This window comes from Alternaria arbusti (assembly GCF_024043155.1).
Source record: "Alternaria arbusti strain BMP 1465 chromosome Unknown scaffold_1, whole genome shotgun sequence".
Lineage (NCBI taxonomy): Eukaryota > Fungi > Ascomycota > Dothideomycetes > Pleosporales > Pleosporaceae > Alternaria > Alternaria arbusti.
In genome coordinates, this window is record NW_026249941.1 from 3936768 (window position 1) to 3961230 (window position 24463).

Below are 24463 nucleotides of genomic sequence, written 5' to 3' on the forward strand. Positions count from 1 at the left end.
CCTCTTCCCAAAGCGTATGTGTGAGTGTGAGGAGGGGGAGCAAGGTAGGTAGGTACAAATCCACGTCTCTGACTGACTTTTGCTCCTTAACCCAAACACCCACCCACATCCGTATGTATCCTTCTGAACCTCCTATTCCAGCTTCAAATCACGCTATTAGAGCACACGTAGCTAACATAGATATACGTAGAAATCATACCAAATCATCACCACCAACATGCCCGTCTCCTCCTCCGAGCTCGCCGAGGGCATCCACCTCGCCCGCCGCGAAGTAAGTTTCTACCTGCTACAATACATCCACAGCTCTATTCTACGATACAATGTCATACCCAGAAGGATACAGTATTAATAGGAGTTCTAGCTCAGGTTCGCCCATGCCGCCCGCCGCCGGCACGTGCAGTGCGGCACGTGGAGCGTCGACGAAGACCTGGCGCTTCGGCGCACCATCCGCCTCTGCCGGCGCGCGCTGGCCGCCTTCCTCCCCGCCTACTAGGTGGCCCTCGAGCGCGAGGCCAACTTCCAACGTAAGTTATATTCCTTTTACTTGTTTTGGTAGTTGGGCATTTGGAGCTGTATCAGCAGAGTGTCTTCACATCTACTCTCCTTCATCAACAACACTCACACTATACCTAATTGGAACACTGCTAACATGTAAACAGAGGCATAGTGCCCCCTGGCCCCCCTCCTCGCGCCCCTCGTCCGCGCCCTCGCCCGCTGCGCCCTCGCCGGCTGGCTGCCCTTCGGGGACAAGAAGATGACCTCGGGCGGAAACTTTGGGCCCTAGGCCATACGATTTGAAAATTCTGAATAGACCGTTTCCTCCTCGCCATATCATGCTGTCTTGATCTCCTCTGTGCCAGTGATGTGTATACCTAAAGACGACCTACGCACCTATCAGCTGCCTATCTCCAAGCCACATGTATGCCTCACGCCGTATTACAAACTTTGTATCACAGCACGACGAGCGGGATGTAGCGTCCTGGCATCCTTGTATTCCTACTTACAGTGGGTATAAAGCGAATGTCTACTCCAGCCTCTACTCCTCCAACCAGTCCGCGGCACTACCAATAGCCCTACTAACAATGCCAACCCACCTCTCAACCCCCTCTTCACTCTCCTCCTCAATCGCCTCAACGATACCAGGAAACGTGGCCCCAGAATAGCCCGTCCACTTCCCAGGTGCGAAGACAACGTGCTTGAACCAGCTTCGGCCGTCAAGACCATCCGGGAACAGGAACTTCCTCTCTAGGTACTTGTACTTTGTGTTGATGCCGCGGATGGCGAGGTATAGTTGCACCTTCTTCCAGGGCTGCCACCAGGGAATGTCGCCGATGTTTTCGTATTGCGCTGCGAGATCAGCGGCAGTGGCGTCGTGGAGGATGGACGCGAAGAGGAAGTGGGAGACGGCTTCATCGAGAGGTTGGAAGACTTCGCTGGAGTCTTTGTTTGGGGGACCAGCGTCGAAGGCCTTTCGTTTGACGGCGTCGACGTAGGTCTGGAGGCCGACCGCGTAGTCTGTGGCATTCAGCTGGAGGATGGGTGTCTCGACGAGCTTGGCTGCTACGAGCGCCCACATCTTGGCGATGGTGGCATGGTATTCGAAGGTCGGGTCGCCGTACTTCTTCATCCAATCGAAGGAGTCGTAGTTGCTGTGGTAGTGGTAGACCGCTGACTTAGCATCAAAGCCGAAGCCCATGTCAATACATGGAATGCCGGCGAAATCCTGGAAGGCGGTGAAGTCGCTGCCAGAGCCCATCGTCTCTATGCGCTTGTCCCAAATATCGTAGACAGATTGGCCAGCGACAGTCTGGTTCGGGGACATGACCATACGAGCTGGTGAATGTTAGCTAAGGCTCATGAACAGGGCATGAAAGCAAGCTTACCGACTTCCTCCACCACACTGCTCATCAAGGGCGCCGCCGAGAGCTTGAAGTTCGGGCCTGCTGTGGCAACGTCGACATTCAGATATGCGACTGTGGAACCAGAGAGCCAGGGCAGGTACTCCTCGACCCACTCGGTGCTGCCAACCAAGCCGTACTCCTCTCCGTCCCAGCTCGCGAAGACGATTGTCCTCATTGGCTTCCAGCCAGCCTCCATGGCAGCTCCAAAGCTTCTGATGACTTCGTTGAGCGCTGCGCTGCCGCTGTTTGGGTCTCCTGCGCCTCCAGCAATCCAAGCATCACGGTGGTTGCCGAGAACAACGATTTCATCGGGAATGGTGCCGTTGACGATTCCAATGACATTCCACAAGGGCGTCGTAACGTACTCCTGCTCGTTGACCAAGTTGAGCACGAGGTCGTCTGGCGAAGGCCCAATGTTATATTCCACGCCCTTGTAGTCCAAACCGCCGCCGTGCCAGTGCCCGTTGAAGGATGAGGCTTTCGGACCGTGGCCATTGAGGGCTTTGAGGAGGGGAAGCGCGTCGAGGTAGGAGATGGGAAGAGATGGGATGTGTGGCATCGCGTGGTCCACGGGCTGGCGAGGGCAGCCAGGTTTCGAGGGATAGCCTGGCGTGGTAGGGTCACCTGGCGCGAAGCCTGTAATTTGTTAGCATGGCACGACAGAATGATGGGTAACAACTTACTCAAGAACTGAACGCTTCCTCGCTGAACGCTGCTGGGCTCTCTGGCCGGTCCGTCGGGATATGTCGCGACGCCGTTCTTTTCGGTGACCTCTCCATCATCGCCAGGGTCGGTGTACATGGCAACACCAACCATGCCCAGCTCTTGCGCGCGCTTGACCTTGAGACCGCGGAAGACGCCTCCGTACTTGGCCAATGCGATCTTGCCTTCCAGACTGATGTTGGCCGCCTGTAGCTCCTCAAAGTCTCTGTACGTCCCGTAGTTGACGAATACGTAAGGCGCCGTCACGTTGCCAGAGGCGCTGTATCCGTGGAAGGTTGCCACGCGATCTGCGAGCTGGCTTGACTTGTCCGCGTCCAAGACGTCTTCTTCCAGTCGCGCTTCGTATTTGATCTTCCACTCTGGCTCTGTCGTGCTGTCAGCCGCGTCTTCCTTGTCGCCAATCTTCTCCATAAGTGCCAATCGATGGCCCTTGGGGTAGTTGATGTAGACGTCGTAGTCGACAATGGTGCTTTCGACTCCCCATTCCTGCCATCTTTCTCTGGTCCATAGAGCCTGGCTGAGGTTCTTCCCGGCAAGATGCGGTCCGCTGGTGTAGTACCTGCTCCATTCTTCTGCCTTTTCGGCACTGGGTGTTTCCAGGAGCGCCGCCTTGAGGCCTTCGAAGTCCAGGGCCGTCTTGCGCGCCCATCCGTCGGGTATTTGCGAGGTCGATAAGGAAGATGCCGAGAATCGTGATGCAGGGGCTACTTCGTCTTGAGTGGGTGGCGCAAAGGCGAAGAGGAAGACGGCAGCAAGTCCTCCAGCGATTATCGTCGCGCTCAGCAAAGTCGTGCACACAAATCGAAGGCGATGGTGTGGGTATCGATCGCGATGGGGTCGGACGTCGACGCGCTGAATCAGCGGGGTGCTTTCGTCGGCCATTGTCGCTGGCTTCTCATTGCTCGCCGGGAGCTGCATATACAAACAAGAGGATTCTTTCACACCTGGCCAGAGGCATGCAAGATGGAAGTCGAGATAAGAGACAGCTGCGCGGAGCTATGCCGGACACCAATGGGACCGAGGTCGATGGCGTCACGCACTTATCTCGTCCTATCTTAGCGCGGCTGCCATGTCAGGGGTCTGAGGAGCCGCGGAATTTGTTGCCAACATCAGACCTTTATCTGCATCGCACATCTCTTCGAAGGGAGCGCGCGTTTTGGCAGGCATCTCTAATCACGCAGTTGAATCTTGTGGCGCTTCGTTCTATGCAACAGACTGTTCATCGACCACGTGATCGCTCTCCGCACGTCGCGCACAGCGTTATCCGGCCATCGTACACCATGCATTCCACCTGAAGTTCTAGATCTAACGATTTCGCAAACCACGGCAATGATGCTGAGTGGCTTCTACGGTCTACGAATGAATCTCTGTAGGCTCGCACAACTTCTGCAATGTCATCTGGCTCATGTTCTCAACTTCATTTCTCCACACCATGTGCTGTCTTTTTCGTCAATGATTCATGTCTATCAACTTCTTCCGATTCTTAATTTCCTCGGCTTTCGCACCTGCGGATCTCATGTTGTCATCTCCAATATCAAGCGACCAGAACAGCCAGCAGCTCTACCAAAGTCTCTGGGCGCAGCGACGACATTGCTTGTTCCCGTCATTTCCCTCACAATGCTCTCTACACAACCTTGCCCTAATGCTGTCTCGTCGTAAGCTGGGCTTCGTTCTCGGTCAACAAAGACGTCGTGAAGATTGTATAATGGCCGTCACATCCATTGTCGCATTGTCAACGCCCAAGTCGACACTGAATAGAAGCAATGCAAGTGGATTTATATACTAACGCCTACTTCTTCCCTGTGATGCTTCAGCAATCCACTCGAGTCCGAACTTACCCAACATTGCAATCTTGACGCAAACGCAACACCCCGAACCCAATACATCGAACCCGCAACACGAACTCCGCGACACAATGGCCACTCCCTCCATCGCAGCCCCCCAGCTCATGGGTATTACCGGCGACAACTGCGCGTCCTGCAAGTCAACTACCGTCCCACTTTACGACCTGCCCTGCCACGAGAGCGACGACTTCCACTGCCGCGACTGCCTCACCAAGACTTTCCACGCCGTCAACGACCAATTCGTACGATGTCCACACCCGTCATGCCGCCGCATTGTCGGCTTCGAGCAGCCTACACCCCTCGCGCAGAACCTCCATCTTGACAACGAGTTCTACGACCGGGAGCGCATCGACAAGATCCGCGAGCAGCCGGAGGTCATGAACAACCTGATCGCGTACGTAGGCGAGGAGGCTGAGGTCATTCTACAACACGTCTACACTATGTTCGAGGACCAGCTCCTGGATCCCGTAGCCCTCGGCGGCGTCGCTGGACACTACACTGCCCGTGCCGCAAACACGCTCCTAGCCAGCTTCGCCTGCAACCCCTTCGTCTGTGGGCTCCTCGCTCAAATTAAAGGCACGTTCAAGCTAATGACTACCCCGTATGAGCTTGAAGAAGACCTTAATACCCTTCTTGATAGACTACTTCACGAGTACGCGCAGTTGAACTATGGGAACGAACTCACTCGGCACGGTATCGATTTGGAGCATGAGGGCGCGGTGCTGGCTGCCGCACTGAATAACTACAAGCCCTTCAACGAGCTCAAGGAGAACTGGGAGCTGATTATCAAGAAGTGGGTAGAGCTGCTGGCTTGGAGGCACTTGGAGCGCCTGGCACCGCCTGAAGGAGGTGCTGCGGAGCGTAAGAACCGTCAGTTCTAGGGCATAACATGTAGGCCAGAATCACGTGGCGAGGATCTCGTAGTATAACATGCCGTCTTTTCAATCAATATCATCATCAATGCAGTTCGTAGCCTGCCATATCTCTGCTCGTACGTCATATCAAAACTGCTGCCGCACTAACCCGTCAACACGTACCTTCCCCGTCCGCTCCCAGCCAACCACATCACTCCCCCGCTCCTTCCCTTTGCATAAGTCACCCTCACCACGACTTTAATCTCCCGGTGTTCCCCCGACAGCACCTAGGCACGACCCCCAACAGCATGACTAAGAAGCTCCGTGCTTTCAGGCTCTTAGCGGCTCTCCCTCGCACTATATAAACAGCCGATCCCCCTGCCCAAACCACCAACTCACCTTCTCCCGCCGGGCCTCTTTAGATAGTTGCTTTCTGCTTTCTGCTTTTGCTTTCTTCTTTCTGCACTTTCCCAAGAAAACTCGCTAATTCGGCCACAGATCTACTTTTGCTTTCTCTTTCTACACTTTCCCAAGAAAACCTGCTAACTTCTCACAGACTCGGTAAGGCTTCCTCCGCCTTCGCATACGGCGATTCTCACCTTAGCTCGCAAGAGCTAAGACCAAATCCTCTTCGCATTTCGCAGCGATGGGGTAGAGTGTGGGCTCTCATTGAGTGCAGTGCTTTATGCACTGCCTTGAGGAAGGCTTTTGTGACTGTGACTTTCGAATTTGTTGTTGTTGTGACTTCAGTGTGCTTTGATTTCCCTTATTTTGACTTGATTTGACTTTATTTGACCTTATTCTATCTTTGATTTGATGCTATGCCCATGATATATGTCCTCACTCCTCTGACTTCTTGCTACTGTGACTGTGCTATCATCCATGTCATCCTCCCTATGAATCTCTCTTTGTTTTGACATTCCAGCATATCACTGCGATCAGGCAGTGCGCTTTCACGGTCGATATGCTGCTCTTTTTGCGCCTATGTTGCGACTCCCAGCACTCTCTACGCTTCCATTGAACCCCGCGACACGCATCGTGTGAGCCGGATACCATTGTCCAATCAGCTTCTGGGCCCGCAGTTCGTTATGCTCAGGCTCTTCAAGCGGGAAGCTCAACGAGACCAGCGCAGTCGGATGATGGACAGCAGGACAACTGTGACTTACCTCTGGAGAACGAGCACGACAACCGCCGCGACAACAACCGAAGAGCTCTCGTGGTCCTTAGCGTGGCCACTCACTGATCAATGAGAAGCTAGACGTGGACTTCGCCGCAGTGCAAGACGTCTCGACCATCCAGGCTATCACCAAGCACGCTACGTACGTCCGTCCACGCGCTCCATGCCTTTACACGCTGACTTTTGACTACCAGGGTACTGTGCTACGAGCATACTCTCCCCCATCATCGCCGCAATCCGCTCTGCCACTTCGAAGTGAGACGAACACGTTCCCGATGTATACGCTGCCAACCGTTCTTAACCCCGCGCGAGACACCCACCGTTTGAACGACTCAAAAGTTGCCGTTGAAGTGCGCAAGATCGGCAGACAAGGAATATACCAGCATGCGGGCAGGGATGCAGGAGTTGCTGGGTGCATACACTGGGACGCTGGACCTGCTTGACTCCCATGCTCGCGTGCGCTTGGAGAAATTGGGCAAGGCTCATTCGGGATACTACAGAGTCTATCAGATATCACAGGCAAGCACAAGGTCAATCGACATCACGCGCACTCAAGTAGATCAATAGAAGTGTAAACATTGGTTAAATAACCAAAGCGCTATGCTACAAGAAACGGGTGTATATACACAAAAGAAGCGAAACAGTCGTCGTATCCAACGAACGAACCATCAAAAGGTTATCTCTCTCAGAAGAAGGGTATCCATCAAATCATATCATCCCCAGCGTGTTTGCCCAACGCTTACAAGAAAGAGCGAGCGTGGCGGCGAGCCTTGGAGGCAGAGCCGCTGGCCTTGCCCTCCAACCAGGTGATGAAGGTGTCGATGGTGAAGCTCTCGGGAAGGGCGTCACCGCCGGTGGAAGGAGCAGCGGAGGGAGTGGCGGAAGGAGCAGTAGAAGGCTCGGCCTCGGGGGTAGCGATGGGGCTGGCGGAAGCAGCGGGGGTGGAAGGGCTGGCGGCGGGTGCAGAGGGGCTGCTGCTGGCGCTGGGAGCAATGGAAGGAGTGCTAGGCTTGGTGGGGGTGGTGCCGTTGCTGGGAGCAGAGCCAGAGCCGCCGGAGCCGAAGAGAGGAGGGCCGGGGACGGTGTAGTCGATGTTGGCGCCGTAGGGGCTGAAGAGGATACCGGGGTCGGTGGCAGTGTAGAGCTCAGTGCCGATAACACCCTCTGGGGTCTCGGTTCCAGAGCCAGTGACCTCGATGTTCAAGCCTGGAGATTCAATTAGTGATTGGTTCTTCATGTGACTGGCGGGGTATGCTTACATTGAGGGTAGTTCTGGGCGCCGTTGGCGTCACCACCGCCGTGGAGGGCGATGATCTCGTGGCGGAAGACGTACTTGCCAGCGGCAAGACTCTCGGGGACAGTGACGGGCCAGGTGTTGTTCTGGCCAATCATCTTGACGGCAGCCCACTCGCCGTTCTCGTAGCCAACACCGTCGATCTTGGTCCACTTGAGCTCCTCCTTCTTGACGGCGGTAACGTCGCCAGTGTAGGGAGCGACGTAGGTGATGACAGGGCCGACGTGGCTCTCGGGCCAGGTGCTCCAGTGGAACTCAACGGTACCTCCAGCGGCGACCTTGGCCATGCTGTCGGAGCTGCCCTCGGGGCTGGCGGCCTTGTGGCAGATGATGTCGGCATCACCGAAGGAGTTGGGCTCGACGAAGCCGTTGTCGAGGTTCTCGGCGTACCAGCCAATGTGCTCTGGCACCTGACCGCCGTTCTGCTTGGCGTAGTAGTAGTCGAGGCTGAAGCCCTGCTGGAAGACACCGTCGATGGTGACGCCGTTGACAATGCCGTGGGCAGTGGCGGTGGCAGCGAGAGCCGCGATGGCGCTGAGGGAGGTAACGGTCTTGTACATGTTGACTGATGTAGATGGAGTTCTTCGAAAGAATGGAGTTGGTAGGTTCGATAGAGACGAAAGTTCGCAAGTTGTTGAAAGAGTGTCTGCCGGCTTCACACAGTGAAGGACTTGATGAACGAATGTGGGTTGAAAAGAAGGGACTGGTATAGAACCGAAGATTGAAGCTGTAGCGATGGTGCTTGGAGTGAGGTACCAGGTGCCCTATTTATTCAGTTCAGTCTCTGCTCCTTCAAATGCTCGGCATCCATTGACCCACATCCTGGGCGACTCGCAAAATGAGAGCCCAGAATGGTGGGTTCATGCTGGGCGCGCAGGAATATGCATCCCGCGTTGTTTGAATCGCCATGTTTCCTGTTGCGGAGAGACAAGCGACATTGTCAGGATGCGCAGGCCGTTTCCTGCCTGCAGCCAAGAGCCATCCCACGGCTACGGACCAGTTCCAGAATCACTGCGCCCTGCCACAATCCAGTTCTCGGTCTCCGGTATGCATCGTACGCAGCGTATTCGTCGTCATGAATCGTTCCGGTCGGCGTTGTTGTGGTTTCGGGTTCGAGCGACAACGTGCAGCGGGGCCGCGCGAAACGTGCATCCCGCGTGTTCCTGGATCCGCCCTTGCATAGTAGACGCCGCCAAGAGCTTAGTTGTTTCTGTCAAACGAGGTGCCGAGAGCGCCGCATTTTGTGGCGCCTGTCAGATGTCTAGATCCGATCGTGCTGGGTTGGTAGATGTAGTGTTGATGAACGGTAGGGTTGATGTTCATGCCCTCCATGGCGGGCTTGAAAGGTACGTCAGTAAGACGGTCCGGTTGCCGAACCCAGCTGCCGTGACCTCATCATGTCATCCAAACTCCAAGACACTCCTACCGACCAAATTTGTCGCATGCAACACCAAGCTTCCTTCGATCCTGCACAATATCCACACCGATGTTGTCGACTCGTCAACGTCGCGCGCGCAACCGTTATGCACCCCTGACAGCGTAACCGATCCTTGGGGCCCACCACCGGACTTCGCGTGTGCAGCCTGGTTTCAGACGTGAAACGGCCAATATTGCCCCCAATGGTAGTGAGCGGAGATGCGCCTAGATCGAGGCAGGCGTGTTTGACGACATCGTCGTCGATATTAATCAAGTCGGGTATTCGGGGGCGGCGCTTCTTGGACGGCTGGCGGTGCAACTGCATGTCAGGCGCGGCGCCGTCGACTTTAACATCTTTCAACCTCTGTGTTTAACCGTTCTGCCTTTTAGGCTGTCGATGTATATGGTGTGGGCCTGAGGCTGTTTCTTCTTCTCTATGTCTCAAACGTAGCTCGTGGTGAACATCCACAGCAGGTTGGTGTGACGGATCTGTCCTGCCGTCTTGCCTACCACAGTGCGTGTCTCTCAATCCATCTCATACTGTCACTCTGTCTGAAGCTGTTTGGCGTCTTTCCACTCGTTCTTTCATGTTTTAATTGCTGTGAGGACTGCTTTGCCTCCACCTTCCACATGCCAATTTCCCTCAGCAGAACTTCATACGGACGTCAGGCTAGGTTGTTCTGAATCATCTGTTGATGTAGCGCCCTTCAACGATCTCTTGGGGGAGCCATTATCTCGTTGTTCCCGAGGTGATGATGTCACGCATATCTCAAAGCAATCTCAGAACACCAAAACACTGCGCTGAGCAGCCAGCATGACAGCTCCGCGTGTACCTCCAGGCACCCTCATCACAAATCTACCGTAACTGCAGAACCACTCAAGTACTTCCCCGATCACTCATGGTACTGCTCTCGCGTCAGCTGGGAGGTGATGTCACCCTCACCATCCCATATATACCGCGTAAACTCTCCTTCTTCTATCGAAACAACCCAACTCAGGTCTCTTAGTCCAGTGGTAAGACGATCACTTACAATCTCCTGTGGTTTCATGCGGGTGTCAGTTGATTCTGGCACCTCTGTCGGGCCGTGGGGCTGTCGATAGGCGTGATTCCACAGTGTGTATGTGATAAACGCTAGTTCGACTCTAGCAGAGACCAAGTATATCATCTTTTTTTGCTAGGTTTAAGTACGTACGTAAGGTAAGGTGGAGGGCAAGAGCGTTTGCGTGGGTGTGCCGCTCCGATTGTGATTTTCGTTGCCGGCTTGTTTGGGGTAAAGGACAGTGCTTTTTTTTTTGCCGACGTTGTCTTCAGTTTCCACACAACTCTGATAATTCTATATGTATTATGGAGCCGGTTCTTCCTCCATCAAAACACACCAGGATTCTTGGTCTAATGGTATGACGACACAGACCGACAGGTTCTCCGTCAAGGTCATTTGTATAGTATGTGTGTGTATTGAAGGTAACTTCGGACCTGCTTGGAATGCCATCGTGACGCGCCCCACTTGTGTAGATCAAGGTTCGATCCCTTGAGAAGCTATCATTTCTTTTTGCCTCTGTAGACGTTCCTGTTCATGTCTACATTGGCTCTCTTTTTGGTCAAGGTCTGGGTAACTTTCTCGTTTTAGGAATACAACAGCGATAGGGGTTGAGTATCTACAACCCACGACGTCAATGTAGACCCTACGGCCCTTTGTACCTTGTTGTTGCGCTGGTTGTGTCCTCTTTGTATCCTGTAAAGCTTGTTGTGGTATGGCACGCGTTGATTGAAAAGTATACGTAAGCGGCTACTCCAACCACGCCTGCAGACCGCCAACCAGCAAAACAGCAATACCCAACACCCACTGCGCAACCCCAAAGGCACCCTGTACGTCGCCCTTCCTGACCGTCCACAGGATCGCGAACACCGCACTACCCAAGCCGCAAACACCCATCGTCACTGCCCACACGCGCTGCGCAAGGAACCCCTCCACGAGATGAACGCCCCAGCCCATACCGAACTCCAACCGCTGCCTCCGCTTTGGACTGCGAAGATACGTAATCAGCTCGCCCTCATAGTCCTGTGGGTGTTTGAATAAATGGAGGAGATACGTGCTACCAACAGGCGGCAGGAGGTCGTTGGGCTCGAAGGTGTACGGATGCTGAGACGGCGCTGCAGACTTCTCTGGCTCGCTGGTCGAAGCTGAAGAAGCAGCGGACTTGGGCGGCATAGACGGCGTCGCTCGAATATCAGCGAAGCGATTGCGATGGACTTCGAATTGAACAAACTCGATGGTCGTTAGCCCGCGAAGACGAGCCCAGTTGAACCACCGCCGATTGAGCTGGTCATAGTGCTCTCGCAGCGCGAGCGCTAGATCTTTGTCGCTTCTCACGCGCCCTTCGTTGACATCGAGATGGACGATCTTTGGTGTCAGGCGGCCTTCGTTCGCACAGGTCAGGAGCCAGGATTCTTGGACGAAGGACGGCATACGGACACTGAAGGGGTTGCTGGCGACGGTACGCGACGGGCTATACTTGGAAGGGTCGCTGGCTCTAGTCCAAGAGTTAGGCCCGCCGTATGTCGACGACGGCGTGGTCAATGTGGACGCTCTGCTCGACGAGTCAAAGATGGAGGCCATCGATGACGCGGTGTTGCTTTGGCTGGTAGGGCTATTTGGTGTATGAGCTCTTGGGCGATTGAGATAAGCTTCAAGAAGGCGGGCAGCATTGGGTCGCTGTTCGATGAAGTCGTCATACAATGGCTCACCGCATGACTACATCTTGTTAGCATGGTCCAGAGAAAGAGTATGCTGAACTACTGACGCAAGTCCATAGCACCCGCACATGCCCCTGCGGCACGGGTGGTTCAGTACCGAATGTATCACGAAGCAATCGAAAACCTTCATAGGCTTTGTCTGACAACGCACTCAATGCAAGACCCCAGTACCTGAATGTTGTGTTTCGACCATGAGGAGAGGCAATCCGTATTTCTGCTTCCGGAGGCAGCGGTATCTCGCCAACATGATCGTCGATCGGCGGCTCAACGATGGTGGGCACTGCAGGCCTTTCGAAATCCTCGACAAGATTGTCGTTTTTCGAATCGATATGATCTAACGCTCTTCTCAGCGCTTCACGGAGCTCATCTGCGCCACCCACTCCTGCCGACTGGGGTGATAGCAGTGCATTGGCGTCCTCGGTATCTATTGACGAAGAAGAGGATGATGTGTGCTTCCGTATTCTAGGTGATCTCTTGCGGCGCGTCACTGGCGATACATGAGCTGACTTGGTCTGAGGTAGGTCGGTGTCCAACCGTAAACCATGTTTGGGTCTGGCAGGGACATTTAGGTCGTCTGCTGATACGTGTCGTAGATGTCGTGGCTTGACTGCGCTCGCAGGCCGCATCGGTTGCGACCAAGTGGCATACTCATCGGTCGCTAGATCAATTCCACTCGACTTTCGAGATACCGGACGGATGCGTTGGCGCAAAGTAGTCGAGTTCACGAGATTTTCTACAACTTGACTATCGAATGCATGATTTGTCGATACTACGCGACGCTTGACGGATTTGTGAGCATCTGATCGCTTGAGATCCAGGTTCGTCGCACGACTCTTCACCCGAGGACGTGTCTTCTTCTCGACACGCTTCCTTACAGGTCCAACGACTGACAGGCCGCGTGTTGGCGTTTTGACGATACTTGAGACCGAAGCCGAGCGGGTGGGAAACAGCGATGGGGCATGAGATGACGGTTCTACATCAGTCTGATCCTCATCCATACGGTCGTGTATCGAGCGAATGTCTGGTATCAGAGTCTCGGCATCACTGAACCCGTCCTCCGCGATCGAAGTCCTGGCTAGACTATGATGCGGCAGATGACTCCTTTGTGGAACCGCAGACGGTGGTGGTCGTTGAACGCCTGATGTGTTGGAAGTACCGATCTCGAAGATATCATTGCGATCCAGAAGACTATCGGAGATTGATGCAATAGTCGTAGGTGGCGAATACAACTCCGCAGGCAGAGTCGCTGAGTCGAGCTCTGGAGTCTCAAATGTCTGATTCGCAGCGATATGCTGGCCCAGATCTATTTCTGCAATCTCGTTCGAGTCTGTCGACCCTTTCAGCAAGCGCACGACGTAGCCCTTTCCTTTCTTCTTGATTCTAGCTTTGATGTCCGTAAGTCGTTTGGATTGAGTAGAGGCTGTTGAGTCGCTACGAGAAAACGACACATTCCAGTCTGGCACGACCCTTTTAAGAAATTCGGTAGGTACATTGTCTAGATCGGCCCAGCCTTGCCTGTCGTGGAGAGGAGTGCTTGGCGGACTCGTCTTTTGAGGAACTGAGCTCTCGACACTAGACTTCAAGCCATCTCGTAGAGTCGTAGACGCGGCAACATTAGGTGCACAACTCAGAGGCACACCGATCGACGATTGTTGTTTCGGGCCCAGGTTGAAGACGAGCTGGAATTGACCAGGATTGCGTGTATCTTCCTGAAGATTCAGAGTGAACGGCACCGATTGCGTCTTTTCGTATTGTGGAAGAGGCGTTTCGCGCCCCACATCAGACGTCTTTGGATCATTGCTCATCGGGTGTTGTTGATTGAAGCGCAAAGGCACAGGAGAAGCGATTGAAGAAGCCTATCGCGATGCGAAGGTCAGCCACCAAAACCGTCAGATGCCCACTTTAGCCTTGCGATGACAAAGGGTTGCCCTGCCCGAAGCCTGAGGGCCATAGAGACTTACCATGTTCGCATAGTGTTCACGCCGCGATGCAGGAACAACCGCCTGAGGGACGCAGAGAGGGGCGACATCTTGCTGGTTTTGACCGGTCCAGGCTGCAGTCAGCTGTAGTTTCGACGAACCGGAGAGGACTGCTGCGGTCGTTCCTGCACTGCCACCACTGCTGCACAGCGATCAACGAGGCTGTCGTGCCGGCCCGCTGATTGGCGAACTTCATCAGCCGAACGCAGCCAGCATCACATGCGTGGGTTGCCTCATCTCTATCTGTCTTCTTAACTCTGCCTTACCCGCTGAAGCGTGGATGTACGATTGCGCAGCCTCGATACATTGTAGTACCTGCTTCTCGCCACCAGACGCGTTGCCGGTGTCGTCTTTCTGTGCAAACCTACGCGTTACGCTCTGGCACGCCGCCGGAACTCAACAAACCTGTCCAATCGTGTACCAGACGAGATGCGCATCGCATGATCGCTGGATGGATGCACAGTCCGCATCGATGATGTTGAGATAGACTTCGTGGCTCGAGGTAGCGAGCTGTCGCGTTCCATGGCACCCGTGGACGCGCCTTCCCGCTGCCAATGCCGTGCGTCATGCCACACCCATCACCCACTTCCAGCCCCCAACTCGACATATACATACACCACCACAACACGACTTCGGCATACCTCCGATTTCCAAGATCTTGGCCATGATGCTCCGGAGGGACTCTCGTCACATGCCCTCGTCATTCTTCCGGACCAATCTGTTCAGAGTTCTTCCTCCGCGCCTCGGCACATTCGATGACTAGGCATTAGCTAAGTTAGCTAAGGCTTGCTCGGTGTATAAACTACCGCTTTCCCCGCAAGACACGAAGATCCTTGTTCCCCACAATTACTCCGGAGAGCGGTCTCCAGATTCCCGCCATTGAACGACGTGTTTTTTGCGGAGAGCAAGGATGCTTGCCATGTGTGGCAGGGCGACATGACGTTAAACGGGCAGACTCCGAGAACTACCTCGCACCACCGACCGGGAACAGAGTATCGATCACATGGTAGTATGGTAGATCCCGGTTGACTGGCCGGTAGAGTTGCATTGGCATTTGTTTATATACTTTGTTGATGCCGGTTGCGATTTTGGCTTCATCTTGCACATCTCTCAAGCCTTCAAGATGCGTCTCTCTACCCTCTTCCTGTCGCTCATCAGCGTCGCTACGAGCGTTTCTGCGCACCCTAAGAAGGCAGAGCAGCCTACCTTTTCGCGCAATGTGATCTTCTCACCACCCAGGGACGCCAACTGGACCGACCCCGGTGTCCTTTATGCGCGCAGTGCCCAGCTCGCTGACGGTTCGCTCCTCGCAACCTGGGAGAACTACTCGCCCGAGCCACCAAAGGTCTACTTCCCCATCTTCAAGTCAACCGATGGCGGAAAGTCGTGGAAGGAGTTCTCGCGTGTGCAAGACACAAAGAACGGCCTCGGTCTGCGCTACCAGCCATTCCTCTACGTACTTCCTGAGGCGATTGGTGGCTACAAGGCCGGCACCGTCCTCATCTCTGGATCCTCTATCCCCACCGATCTCTCGACCACCGACATTGTTCTCTACGCCTCCAAGGACAGCGGCAAGACCTGGGAGTTTGTCTCCTCCATCGCTAAGGGTGGAGAGGCTCGTCCCAACAACGGCCTTACTCCCGTCTGGGAGCCTTTCCTGATGATGAACAAGAAGACTCTCATCTGCTACTACTCCGACCAGCGCGAGAACGCCACCTACGGCCAGAAGATGGTTCACCAGACCACCACCGACCTCAAGACCTGGGGCGCAGTCATTGACGACGTCACCTACCCCACCTACACCGACCGTCCTGGTATGCCCACAGTCGCCAAGCTCCCCAACGGAAAGTACATCATGACCTACGAGTACGGCGGCGGACCTGCCATCACCACCTCATACCAGTTCCCCGTCTACTACAAGATCGTATCCGACCCCGAGAAGTTCGGCGAGGCCACCGGTATCAGCCTTAAGTCGACTGATGGTACCATCCCCACTGGTTCTCCATACGTTGTCTGGAGCTCTGCTGGCGGCAAGAACGGAACCATCATTGCCAGCGCACACAGCAACTCTGAGGTGTTCATTAACAAGGGTCTTGGAGAGGGCCCTTGGGTCAAGGTTGCTACTCCCGAAGCAACCTCTTACACTAGGCATCTTCGCGTTCTCAAGAACCAGTCTAAGTTGTTGATTATGGGTGGTGGAGAGCTGCCTCCTGCTAGCAACAACTCAGTTACTGTTACCGTTGTTGATATCAGCAAGTGGTAGACGGATTGTATGGGGGTAATACTCAAGTAAAATCAGTATTAATAACACAACATAAATATGAAGTCAAGATTCTTTCAGACAATTTGCAAGTGCTCTTGAAGTCGTACAATGATTTCGACAACGATAGTGAGACAATTTGCTCGAGCACACCAGCATGTTTCCTCCTGTCTAAGATGTATCTCTCATCTCGGCGCTGGCTCCAGGTTTCGGCATCTTCTGATATACCTTACATAGCTTCATCTGCAGAACGAGAAAGTCAATGTATCAAGTAAATGTACCAGAACACCATCGACCTGCGAACATTTTGCTGGTCAAACAATTGACTAGTCGGTGCCAGCATCGGATGAGACCGTATTACAGTATCAATAGTCTGAGTTCTGGGCGCACCCAGTTTCGAAATCGGCGACACCGACGGGTTTCAAGCTGCGCCAAAGAAGCACCTGTAACGAATATTCAACTACACAATAGAGCAATGACGATGTTCGCGTGTCGATGTTCGCAGGCTGCAGGCTTGGAAAGAGTGATGGTTCGCGCCCCCCACTTAGCGCCCCACTAGCGCCGGCCCGACCATTTTTCCTAAGCGAGCCACCGTGGGTCGCTGAATTTGGCTCTCGCGATATCTTCGAACGCCGCAGCATTCAACGACAAGCCCACGGAACCGCCTCTCTCCACCTCCCAATTCCAAACCAACACCGCAATCATGCCCGGAGTTTCCGTCAAGGACATCGAGTCCCACAAGTTCGTGGCCGCCTATGCCGCCTTCTTGAAGCGTCAGGGAAAGCTTCCCATGTAAGTTTGACCTTTGCGCTATGCGCAAAACCACACGATGTCAAATGCTAACGACAATGCAGTCCAGGTTCGTCTCTATCCAGCGGGTGAAGGATGAAGCCTGAATCCCGTAAATGGGGGATAACCTCAGTTCGCTGACCACTTATCTACAGGCTGGGTTGACACTGTCAAGACAAGCCGTAAGAATCATATCTCCCCACTCATGCGAGAAACTTCGGCTAACATGCGCAGACTCCAACGAGCTTCCTCCCCAGGACATTGACTGGTTCTACGTCCGCGCCGCCGCTGTCGCCCGCCACGTCTACATGGTATGCAGAATGCCCACCGCAACGAACACATAAAGGGACGGAATGCTGACGAATCACACAGCGCAAGACCGTCGGTGTCGGCCGCCTCCGCAAGGTCCACGGCTCCACCAAGAACCGCGGTTCGCGCCCCTCCCACCACGTCGACGCCTCCGGCTCCGTCGACCGTAAGGTCATGCAGGCTCTCGAGAAGATCGGTGTGCTCGAGCAGGACGAGGACAAGGGTGGCCGCCGCATCACACAGTCCGGCCAGCGTGACTTGGACCGTATTGCGCAAACCACTCTCGAGGCTGAGGAGGAGGAGGATGACGAGTAGATTACCACCTTCTACGCGGAATATGTGTAAAAGAGCTGTCTAGCATTTGATTGCGGGGCGGCATTACGGATCTACCACGGTTTACGGCTTATGGCGTTGAAAGACATGATTGAGTCGGGCCTGCTTTTAGCCTAGGACTTCCAATGACACTGGGCTTGGGCCTCAAAAGCAACATGATACCCTCTACTTCGACATCCGTGCAAATTGTTCCTGGTGCTGTGATTCCGCCATTGCTAGGATCTCGCTTTCTCGTTGAAGTTCATGCGCCCTTGACCATGTCATGTCCAAGAACATACATTGCATATGGTCTGTTAACTTGTCGTGCACATGCCAATCCAATGTCATGTTTTGCAATATGCAGTACTCTGTACCCAGACTCCTCCGCATACTCCTGATGCTCCCCTCAAAACAGATCCGTCATAGCCCCGTGACTCGCATCCCCCACCAACCTCGCATACTTCGCTAGCACACCCCTCGTGACGGGCATACTAGGCGCCACCCACTCCCTCAACCGCCTATCAATCTCCTCCTGTGGCACATCCATATCGATACGATTCTTCTCCGCATCAATCGTGATCATATCGCCATTCTGCACGACCGCGATAGGCCCACCAACCGCAGCCTCAGGACAGATATGGCCAACGATAAACCCATGAGAAGCACCCGAGTAGCGACCATCAGTGATGAGAGCCACGTTGGTAAGTTTAGCACCCATGATGGCAGCCGAGGCTTTGAGTTGTTCAGGCATGCCAGGACCGCCTTTGGGGCCTTCGTAGCGGACGACTACGACGACGTTTTCGCCGTGGGGGATTTGGCCTAGGTTGAGGGCGCGGTCGAGCTCGTGCTCTTTGTTGAAGACTATCGCTTTGCCGGTGAAGATGAGGCCTTCTTTACCCGTGATCTTTGCGACGGCGCCCGAAGGCGCGAGGTTACCGCGTAGGATCTCGATGTGGCCGGTGGGTTTGATGGGGTTGGACAGGGGCCGGATGAGGACTTGGTCTTGGGGGAGGGACGGGTAGGATTCGATGTTTTCGGCTAGAGTTTTACCTGTCACGGTAGGGATGCTGCCGTCGAGTAGGTTGGCTGCTACGAGCAGTTTCATAACGGAGGGCATGCCGCCGATGTCGAAGAGGTCGGCGGCCATGTACTTTCCTGATGGCGCGAGGTCGGCGAGGAAGGGGATCTTGTTGGAGACGCGCTGGAAGTCGTCGAGTGTCAGGGGGACGCCTGCTGTGCCTGCCATGGCGAGGAGATGTAGCACGGCGTTTGTGGATCCGCCTAGTACCATCATCATGACGAGGGCGTTCTCGAAAGAAGCTTTTGTGAGGAGCTTTCGCGGTGTGATGTTCTTCTCCATGCAGACTCGTATCGCAGCGGCAGCTTTGGCGCATTCGCGCATCTTGGCGGGCGAAGTTGCAGGCGTTGTGGAAGAGTTGGGGAGCGTCAGTCCCATTGCCTCGATCGAGGTACTCATTGTGTTGGCTGTGTACATTCCTCCGCAAGCACCAGCTCCTGGGCAAGCATTCCTCTCGATATCCTCCATGATCTCATCTGGCGAGAACTTGCCCTCTGAGGCACTCTTCAGGTTCTTGTATATGTACGCGCCGTGGCTTTCGTAGCAGGTCGAGATGTTGATAGGCTTCTTAAGCGTCTCCGAGTATCCTGGCATTATCGAGCCGCCGTAGACCATGAGCGAGGGACGGTTGTGTCGCGCGAATGCCATGATGACTCCGGGCATGTTCTTGTCGCATCCGGGGATGGCTATGCAGGCGTCGTGGTGCTGGGCGCATGTTACGGTTTCGATGCTGTCGGCTATGACTTCGCGGGTCTGGAGGGAGAAGCGCATTCCTGAAGATGTTAGAATGTGTAGACTGCCAATAGTGGTGTGCATACCCTCTCCACCCATTGTGATTCCATCAGATACACCGATCGTGTTGTACTGCCATGCCAGCATGTTGTCGTTCAAGACGTGCTTCTTGATTTCCTTTCCGAGATCCAGCACTACCCATCATCAGTATACTACGTCGAGACTATATTGGCGTATATCGCGGCGTTCGCATGGGTCACTCACAGTGCATGCTGCATTATCGTCAGTATCATGACAACGAATCCAAAGAGTATACCGACTTGCAAGGGTTGCCCTCCCACCAGACGCTCGCAATCCCCACGTGGGGCTGCGTCTTCATTGCTTCCCGTGATGGTACACCAGCTGCGTACAGCATTGCCTATGCGACGAGAGTCGTTAGTGACTGGAATGCTTCTATCGTCGTGGCACCGGGTAGCGAACCTGGGCTCCGGGGAAGTTGTGACCGGTTGTGAGGGTAGATGAGTATTTGTTGAGCGCTGGCTTGCCATCCTCGAGCTTCGCGTCATCGGGAAGATGTGGAAAGCTGAGGAAGCGTGGCTCCTCAGGTTCACGCTGCTTCTGGAGGTTGCGCGGGTCCATGGCGGGCTGCTTGTAGTGTGGTGATTGATAAGAGAAGTCAGTGCAATTGAAGAGTAGAGAGGGAGGCACAGGTAGCTCAGAAAGGAGTCAGAGAGGCAAAGGTAAAGTTGAGTCAATGGACGAAGTCGTGAGAGATACGGAGATAACTAGCAGTTACCGTGTATACCCAGGTACTCCCGTAGCAGGGATCTACACATTCGTCGGCTGCCCTAGTGACGAAGGAGCAATCCGAATGCTCGCAACGACAACTGTGTGGGGCATCGACAGCCTTCGTCACGTTGCGCTGGAGCCAACGTTCGGAACGATGGAGGGGTCCGTCGGATGAGAACATGGTAGACGCGTGAGTTTGACACACGCTGCCATTGACCAATGCGACGGGCCTGATTGAAAGCCGATTATGACGATTCGAGGCCATCTAGCGCCGTGTGGTGTGGTTTGGTCTGGGGAATTTACTTTGGTCGCGGCCAAATCCGGTGTGTGTCGGCGCAACTACCGGCGCGGCTTCGGCTTGACCACATGCGGCGCCTGCAACGGCGAAGTCGCTCGCGGGGTGTTTCTGGAAAGACGCCAGGTCGCGCTGGGAATGGTGGGAGCCTCTCGCATGCATCCTGCGAGCCTGGCGCTTTGCATGGTCGTCGCAGCACGCAAGGCTGCATGTCGGCTATGTACTGTATTCATCTGTCATGTCGTACCGCGACGGCCAGGTAAGTCGATCTGACCCGAGTACCGGGTCGTTCCCAGTACATGTACAGTACTGCATTCTGCCTTGGGCTGGGGGAACTGACGACGAAGAGCACACGTCGCTGGTGTATCGGGCTGGCGTCGCACCGGAAGATCCGGATCACAAGAAAAGCACGCGCAAATGGGCAGCAGGTCTCAATAAGACGGGGAGATGGGAGGACTAAGTATGGTTCTCCATAGAGTTCGCAGTGATGATGGTCAGGGGAAGGCCGTTGGAAAAAGGCTCCAGCATCCCTGCCAAGTTCCCACGATGGACGTGAAAACGCCGCTTCCGAAGCCTGGCAGCAGCCCAACCCAACGTCATACCGCCCATGCGCCCATCACAAACCTCTCTACTAAGCAATTTCCATATCGCAAACACTCCCACGCCATTCCCTGCCGAGTTGGGGGTTGCAAGACACTATCGCACAAAGCAAAACCGCTCGCTGCCGCTTTATCTCTCCATATCGCTGTGTCAGGATGATATCCTCGTCAGATATCGATCGCGCCTTCAGATCCCAGATTAAGGAATATCCTTCGTAGCCGCGCATTCGCCGTTGCCAAACGTGCGCAAGGTTTCCAATAAGAGACGCTCTCAGCACCGGCTCTTTCTCTCCAGCGATCCGGGCACGAGAGGCACCATCTGATTCCATTGGCTGCCGCCCAGTGCTCGTCACCGTCCCGCACGCCGGCAACCCGAACGCCCCGTCGCATATACTTTCAGCATTCCAGCACGAAAAGGGACATGGAGCCTCATTCGCGACCTGGCTTGTTCCGCAATGGCACGTTGCGTCTTCCACAGGCTCCCCTCGCTGCCTCACCCAGCGACCCAGTGACACAGACCGCTTCAGACCTTAATCTCTGGTATGGGCACAGTATAAAGCAATCCGCCCTCCGTCTGCTCCGGCTTCTCAACCCATTCGTAGTTAGCGGAGACCGGTTGACTCTGACTTTTGTGGGCATGCTCCAACTGACAGCCTTGTGTGGGTTCGGGTCTGTACTCTGGTATAGGAGTAAGGGAAACAAGGGAACCGCCATCAACACCCAACATGTATCTGATACCGCGGCTGGTGAGTGTTCTGCCTAGCGATACACGTGGATGTCATTCATCACGTGGCCTAGCTGGCGATCATCTAGCCTTGTTTTACTAATCCTCCGCAGATGAAGCCGCTGGTACAGACCCAGGCCTGTTGAAGAAGTACTCCACCGTTCGCTCCTACACTGTCCCGTCAACTGGATTCGTCTATCCCAGGCTCCGGACCTTTTACCGCCCACATCACCAAGAGGACAAACTTCCTAAGGATCCATGTCCCGTTCCACTACTGGTGTTTATCCATGGCCTCGGGGGCTCTATCGCTCAATTCAGTCCCATCCTTATCAGTCTTTCCAATCTTGCCCCTTGTCTGGCCGTTGACCTCCCTGGATGCGGTGTGTCAAGCTTTGAGCCAAAGACATGGGGCGCCTACACTACGGAAGCGTTGGTGCAGCTTCTCGCCGTCGTCATCGAAGCACATCGTGGAGTCAACGACGGACAGCCTATTGTTCTTGTTGGCCACAGCATGGGATGCTCACTTGCTGCGCTCCTGGCTTCCCCAACTTCACCACATGCACATCTCCTTTCGCAGCATGTCAGCGGCTTGATTGCCATCTGCCCCAAAGCTGAACCTCCTACTGAAGAAGAAGTCAAGAAGCTACGCTCTGTCACATTGATGCCTGCTGCTCTTTTCGATCTGATTAGGCGTTGGGATAGAAGAGGAGGCGTCGGCAGCAAGAGCGTCCTACGCATGGCAGGAGTGGATTCTGACGACGAAACGAAGAAGCTACAATTGCGCTTCAACAAGCAGAGCCGAAGTGCCGTGTGGTTGAGGATGGCCCGCGGAATGTGTCCCGACTACTCCAGTGGCGAGCCGGTAGGAGGCCTCCCAGGAAAGGAGGTCTGGAAAGGACTGAACATACCGGTATTCCTCGCCGCCGGTGAGACGGACACAGTCACTCCTGCGTCGAATGTTAAGCAGATTGTCGAGTTTCTAGGAAGGGATGTCAGCGCCATCCAACCACCGAGCGATATGGCGAGCCTCCCCATTGCAGCAGCCCCCTTCGTACCTTCCGCAGTCCTCCCTGACAACGAAATCTCGGGACGTACAGAGCACCAAGATTCCGGTATCGATGTCAAGGACCTACCAAAACTAGAAGACGACACCAAGACCATTGAATCAGCCGCTATATCCACCACGGACGTCAGCGTCTCTTCCACTTCTGAGAACACAACAGAAGGCAGCGTAATCACCACCGACGGCCCCCTTCTCTCCGCCACCATAACCCCCATGAGCCCCACCACCCATATGCCCTCCCCGCACCCTCGCCGCCTCGTCGTCAAAACGGCCATAATGCCCAAACCAGCCGCACACTCACTCCTCTTTGCGCCCTCCACCTCGCGCATAATCGCCGGCCTGATCAACAGCTTCTTCATCGACTACATCGACCCGCGCCTCTCCCTGGCATGGCAGCTCTCCTACTTGTCCACGGAAGGTAAATGGGACGTCAAAAACCTCGCGAAATGGAAAGCCGTGCCCCCCGTCTCCGCACCCATCGCAGGCGTCTTCCGCGCTATGAAGACACTAAGAGAAGTCGACGAGGAACACACGCCGAAGGTGTTGACCAGGCAGTGGAAGGGCAAATTATGCGCCGTGATCGACATCTCGCACGACAACCCCGTATACGACCCCAAAGGCCTAGAAGAAGGCGGAATCCCCTACCACAAATTCCCCACCGTATCCAAGCAACCGCCCCAAGCAGCCGAAGTCAACGACTTCTTCGACCTCGTCGATAAGATCCGCGCGGAAGGAAGGCCGGGGTTGATTGGCGTACATTGCCATTATGGGTTCAATCGCACGGGCTTCTTTCTTGTGAGCTATCTGATTGAGAGGTTGGGGTATAGTGTTGAATATGCGATTGAGACGTTTAAGCTGGCGAGGCCCCCGGGGATTAGGCATAGCCATTTTATTGATGCGTTGTATGTGAGGTATTGTCGTGGGTTGAAGAGGGCGCCTACGCTTTGAGTGTGAGGGTTCTTGGGTGGCGGTTTTGTACAGTATTCTTCTTTCTCATTGTTTTTGGGATATCAGGGTGGTTCTGGTAGAGCGGAGTTTGGGAAGCGTGTGCGTTTGGGCGTTTGGTTGATGTCGGGATAGGGTGTGTGGGCAATAGTATAGGTATTGGGATCATATCCTTGAATGACATGACATGACATTGGTATACACTTTGCTTGCTTCGTCGACATAGTGCTCGTATCTAGTGGGTCGTTTCTATTGCAAATTATACATCACGATGTGTTTGGCAATACGAGATTTTGTGTTGTTCTTCACAAATCCAGATGCAATAATTCAACGAAGTAAAATACTCAAGTGTATCTCTAATCAATGTGTATTTCTCTCGATTTGAAACGGCATGTACATACGTGGAGAATGATAGCGCAAAACATACATTTAGTACTTGGTGGTGTTCGTCCTTCGGAAGAGCGTGATAGATGTTTGTGGCGGCTTCTCATTTATCCATTCTTAAATTCATACTTTGACGGCCTGTGACATATCAATCATGAAGTACTCAACATCAACAACGACATCATGAAGGTAGAGAGAGATTTCTCGAAACAGTCATGTATTACAGAAGACGGCGGTTTGA

General features: G+C 54.3%; 9 protein-coding genes across 9 annotated transcripts; 5 read left to right on the forward strand and 4 right to left on the reverse strand.

Annotated features, from left to right (window-relative positions):
* Window positions 1–217: 217 nt before the first annotated feature.
* Window positions 218–784, forward strand: J4E86_001424 (uncharacterized protein; the record flags this gene model as incomplete). The annotated part of the gene is made up of 2 exons (XM_051441992.1): window positions 218–271; window positions 668–784. 2 exons carry the CDS (start codon window positions 218–220, stop codon window positions 782–784), a joined length of 171 nt encoding a protein of 56 aa, XP_051308163.1.
* A 252-nt stretch (window positions 785–1036) lies between these two features.
* Window positions 1037–3506, reverse strand: J4E86_001425 (uncharacterized protein; the record flags this gene model as incomplete). The annotated part of the gene is made up of 3 exons (XM_051441993.1): window positions 1037–1833; window positions 1884–2537; window positions 2585–3506. The coding sequence occupies 3 exons, from the start codon at window positions 3504–3506 to the stop codon at window positions 1037–1039; spliced, it is 2373 nt and encodes a 790-aa protein (XP_051308164.1).
* Window positions 3507–4539: 1033 nt separating this feature from the next.
* J4E86_001426 (uncharacterized protein) lies at window positions 4540–5349 on the forward strand (the record flags this gene model as incomplete). The annotated part of the gene is made up of 1 exon (XM_051441994.1): window positions 4540–5349. One exon carries the CDS (start codon window positions 4540–4542, stop codon window positions 5347–5349), a length of 810 nt encoding a protein of 269 aa, XP_051308165.1.
* Window positions 5350–7238: 1889 nt separating this feature from the next.
* On the reverse strand, window positions 7239–8353 carry J4E86_001427 (uncharacterized protein; the record flags this gene model as incomplete). Its single annotated transcript, XM_051441995.1, has 2 exons — window positions 7239–7705; window positions 7759–8353. The coding sequence occupies 2 exons, from the start codon at window positions 8351–8353 to the stop codon at window positions 7239–7241; spliced, it is 1062 nt and encodes a 353-aa protein (XP_051308166.1).
* A 2643-nt stretch (window positions 8354–10996) lies between these two features.
* Window positions 10997–13769, reverse strand: J4E86_001428 (uncharacterized protein; the record flags this gene model as incomplete). Its single annotated transcript, XM_051441996.1, has 2 exons — window positions 10997–11858; window positions 12136–13769. 2 exons carry the CDS (start codon window positions 13767–13769, stop codon window positions 10997–10999), a joined length of 2496 nt encoding a protein of 831 aa, XP_051308167.1.
* Window positions 13770–15066: 1297 nt separating this feature from the next.
* On the forward strand, window positions 15067–16206 carry J4E86_001429 (uncharacterized protein; the record flags this gene model as incomplete). Its single annotated transcript, XM_051441997.1, has 1 exon — window positions 15067–16206. The coding sequence occupies one exon, from the start codon at window positions 15067–15069 to the stop codon at window positions 16204–16206; it is 1140 nt and encodes a 379-aa protein (XP_051308168.1).
* Window positions 16207–16906: 700 nt separating this feature from the next.
* On the forward strand, window positions 16907–17616 carry RPS19 (40S ribosomal protein S19; the record flags this gene model as incomplete). The annotated part of the gene is made up of 5 exons (XM_051441998.1): window positions 16907–16995; window positions 17063–17081; window positions 17126–17174; window positions 17227–17303; window positions 17365–17616. 5 exons carry the CDS (start codon window positions 16907–16909, stop codon window positions 17614–17616), a joined length of 486 nt encoding a protein of 161 aa, XP_051308169.1.
* Window positions 17617–18019: 403 nt separating this feature from the next.
* Window positions 18020–20062, reverse strand: J4E86_001431 (uncharacterized protein; the record flags this gene model as incomplete). Its single annotated transcript, XM_051441999.1, has 3 exons — window positions 18020–19464; window positions 19510–19600; window positions 19904–20062. 3 exons carry the CDS (start codon window positions 20060–20062, stop codon window positions 18020–18022), a joined length of 1695 nt encoding a protein of 564 aa, XP_051308170.1.
* Window positions 20063–21527: 1465 nt separating this feature from the next.
* J4E86_001432 (uncharacterized protein) lies at window positions 21528–23841 on the forward strand (the record flags this gene model as incomplete). Its single annotated transcript, XM_051442000.1, has 2 exons — window positions 21528–21852; window positions 21944–23841. 2 exons carry the CDS (start codon window positions 21528–21530, stop codon window positions 23839–23841), a joined length of 2223 nt encoding a protein of 740 aa, XP_051308171.1.
* Between the last annotated feature and the right edge of the window lie 622 nt (window positions 23842–24463).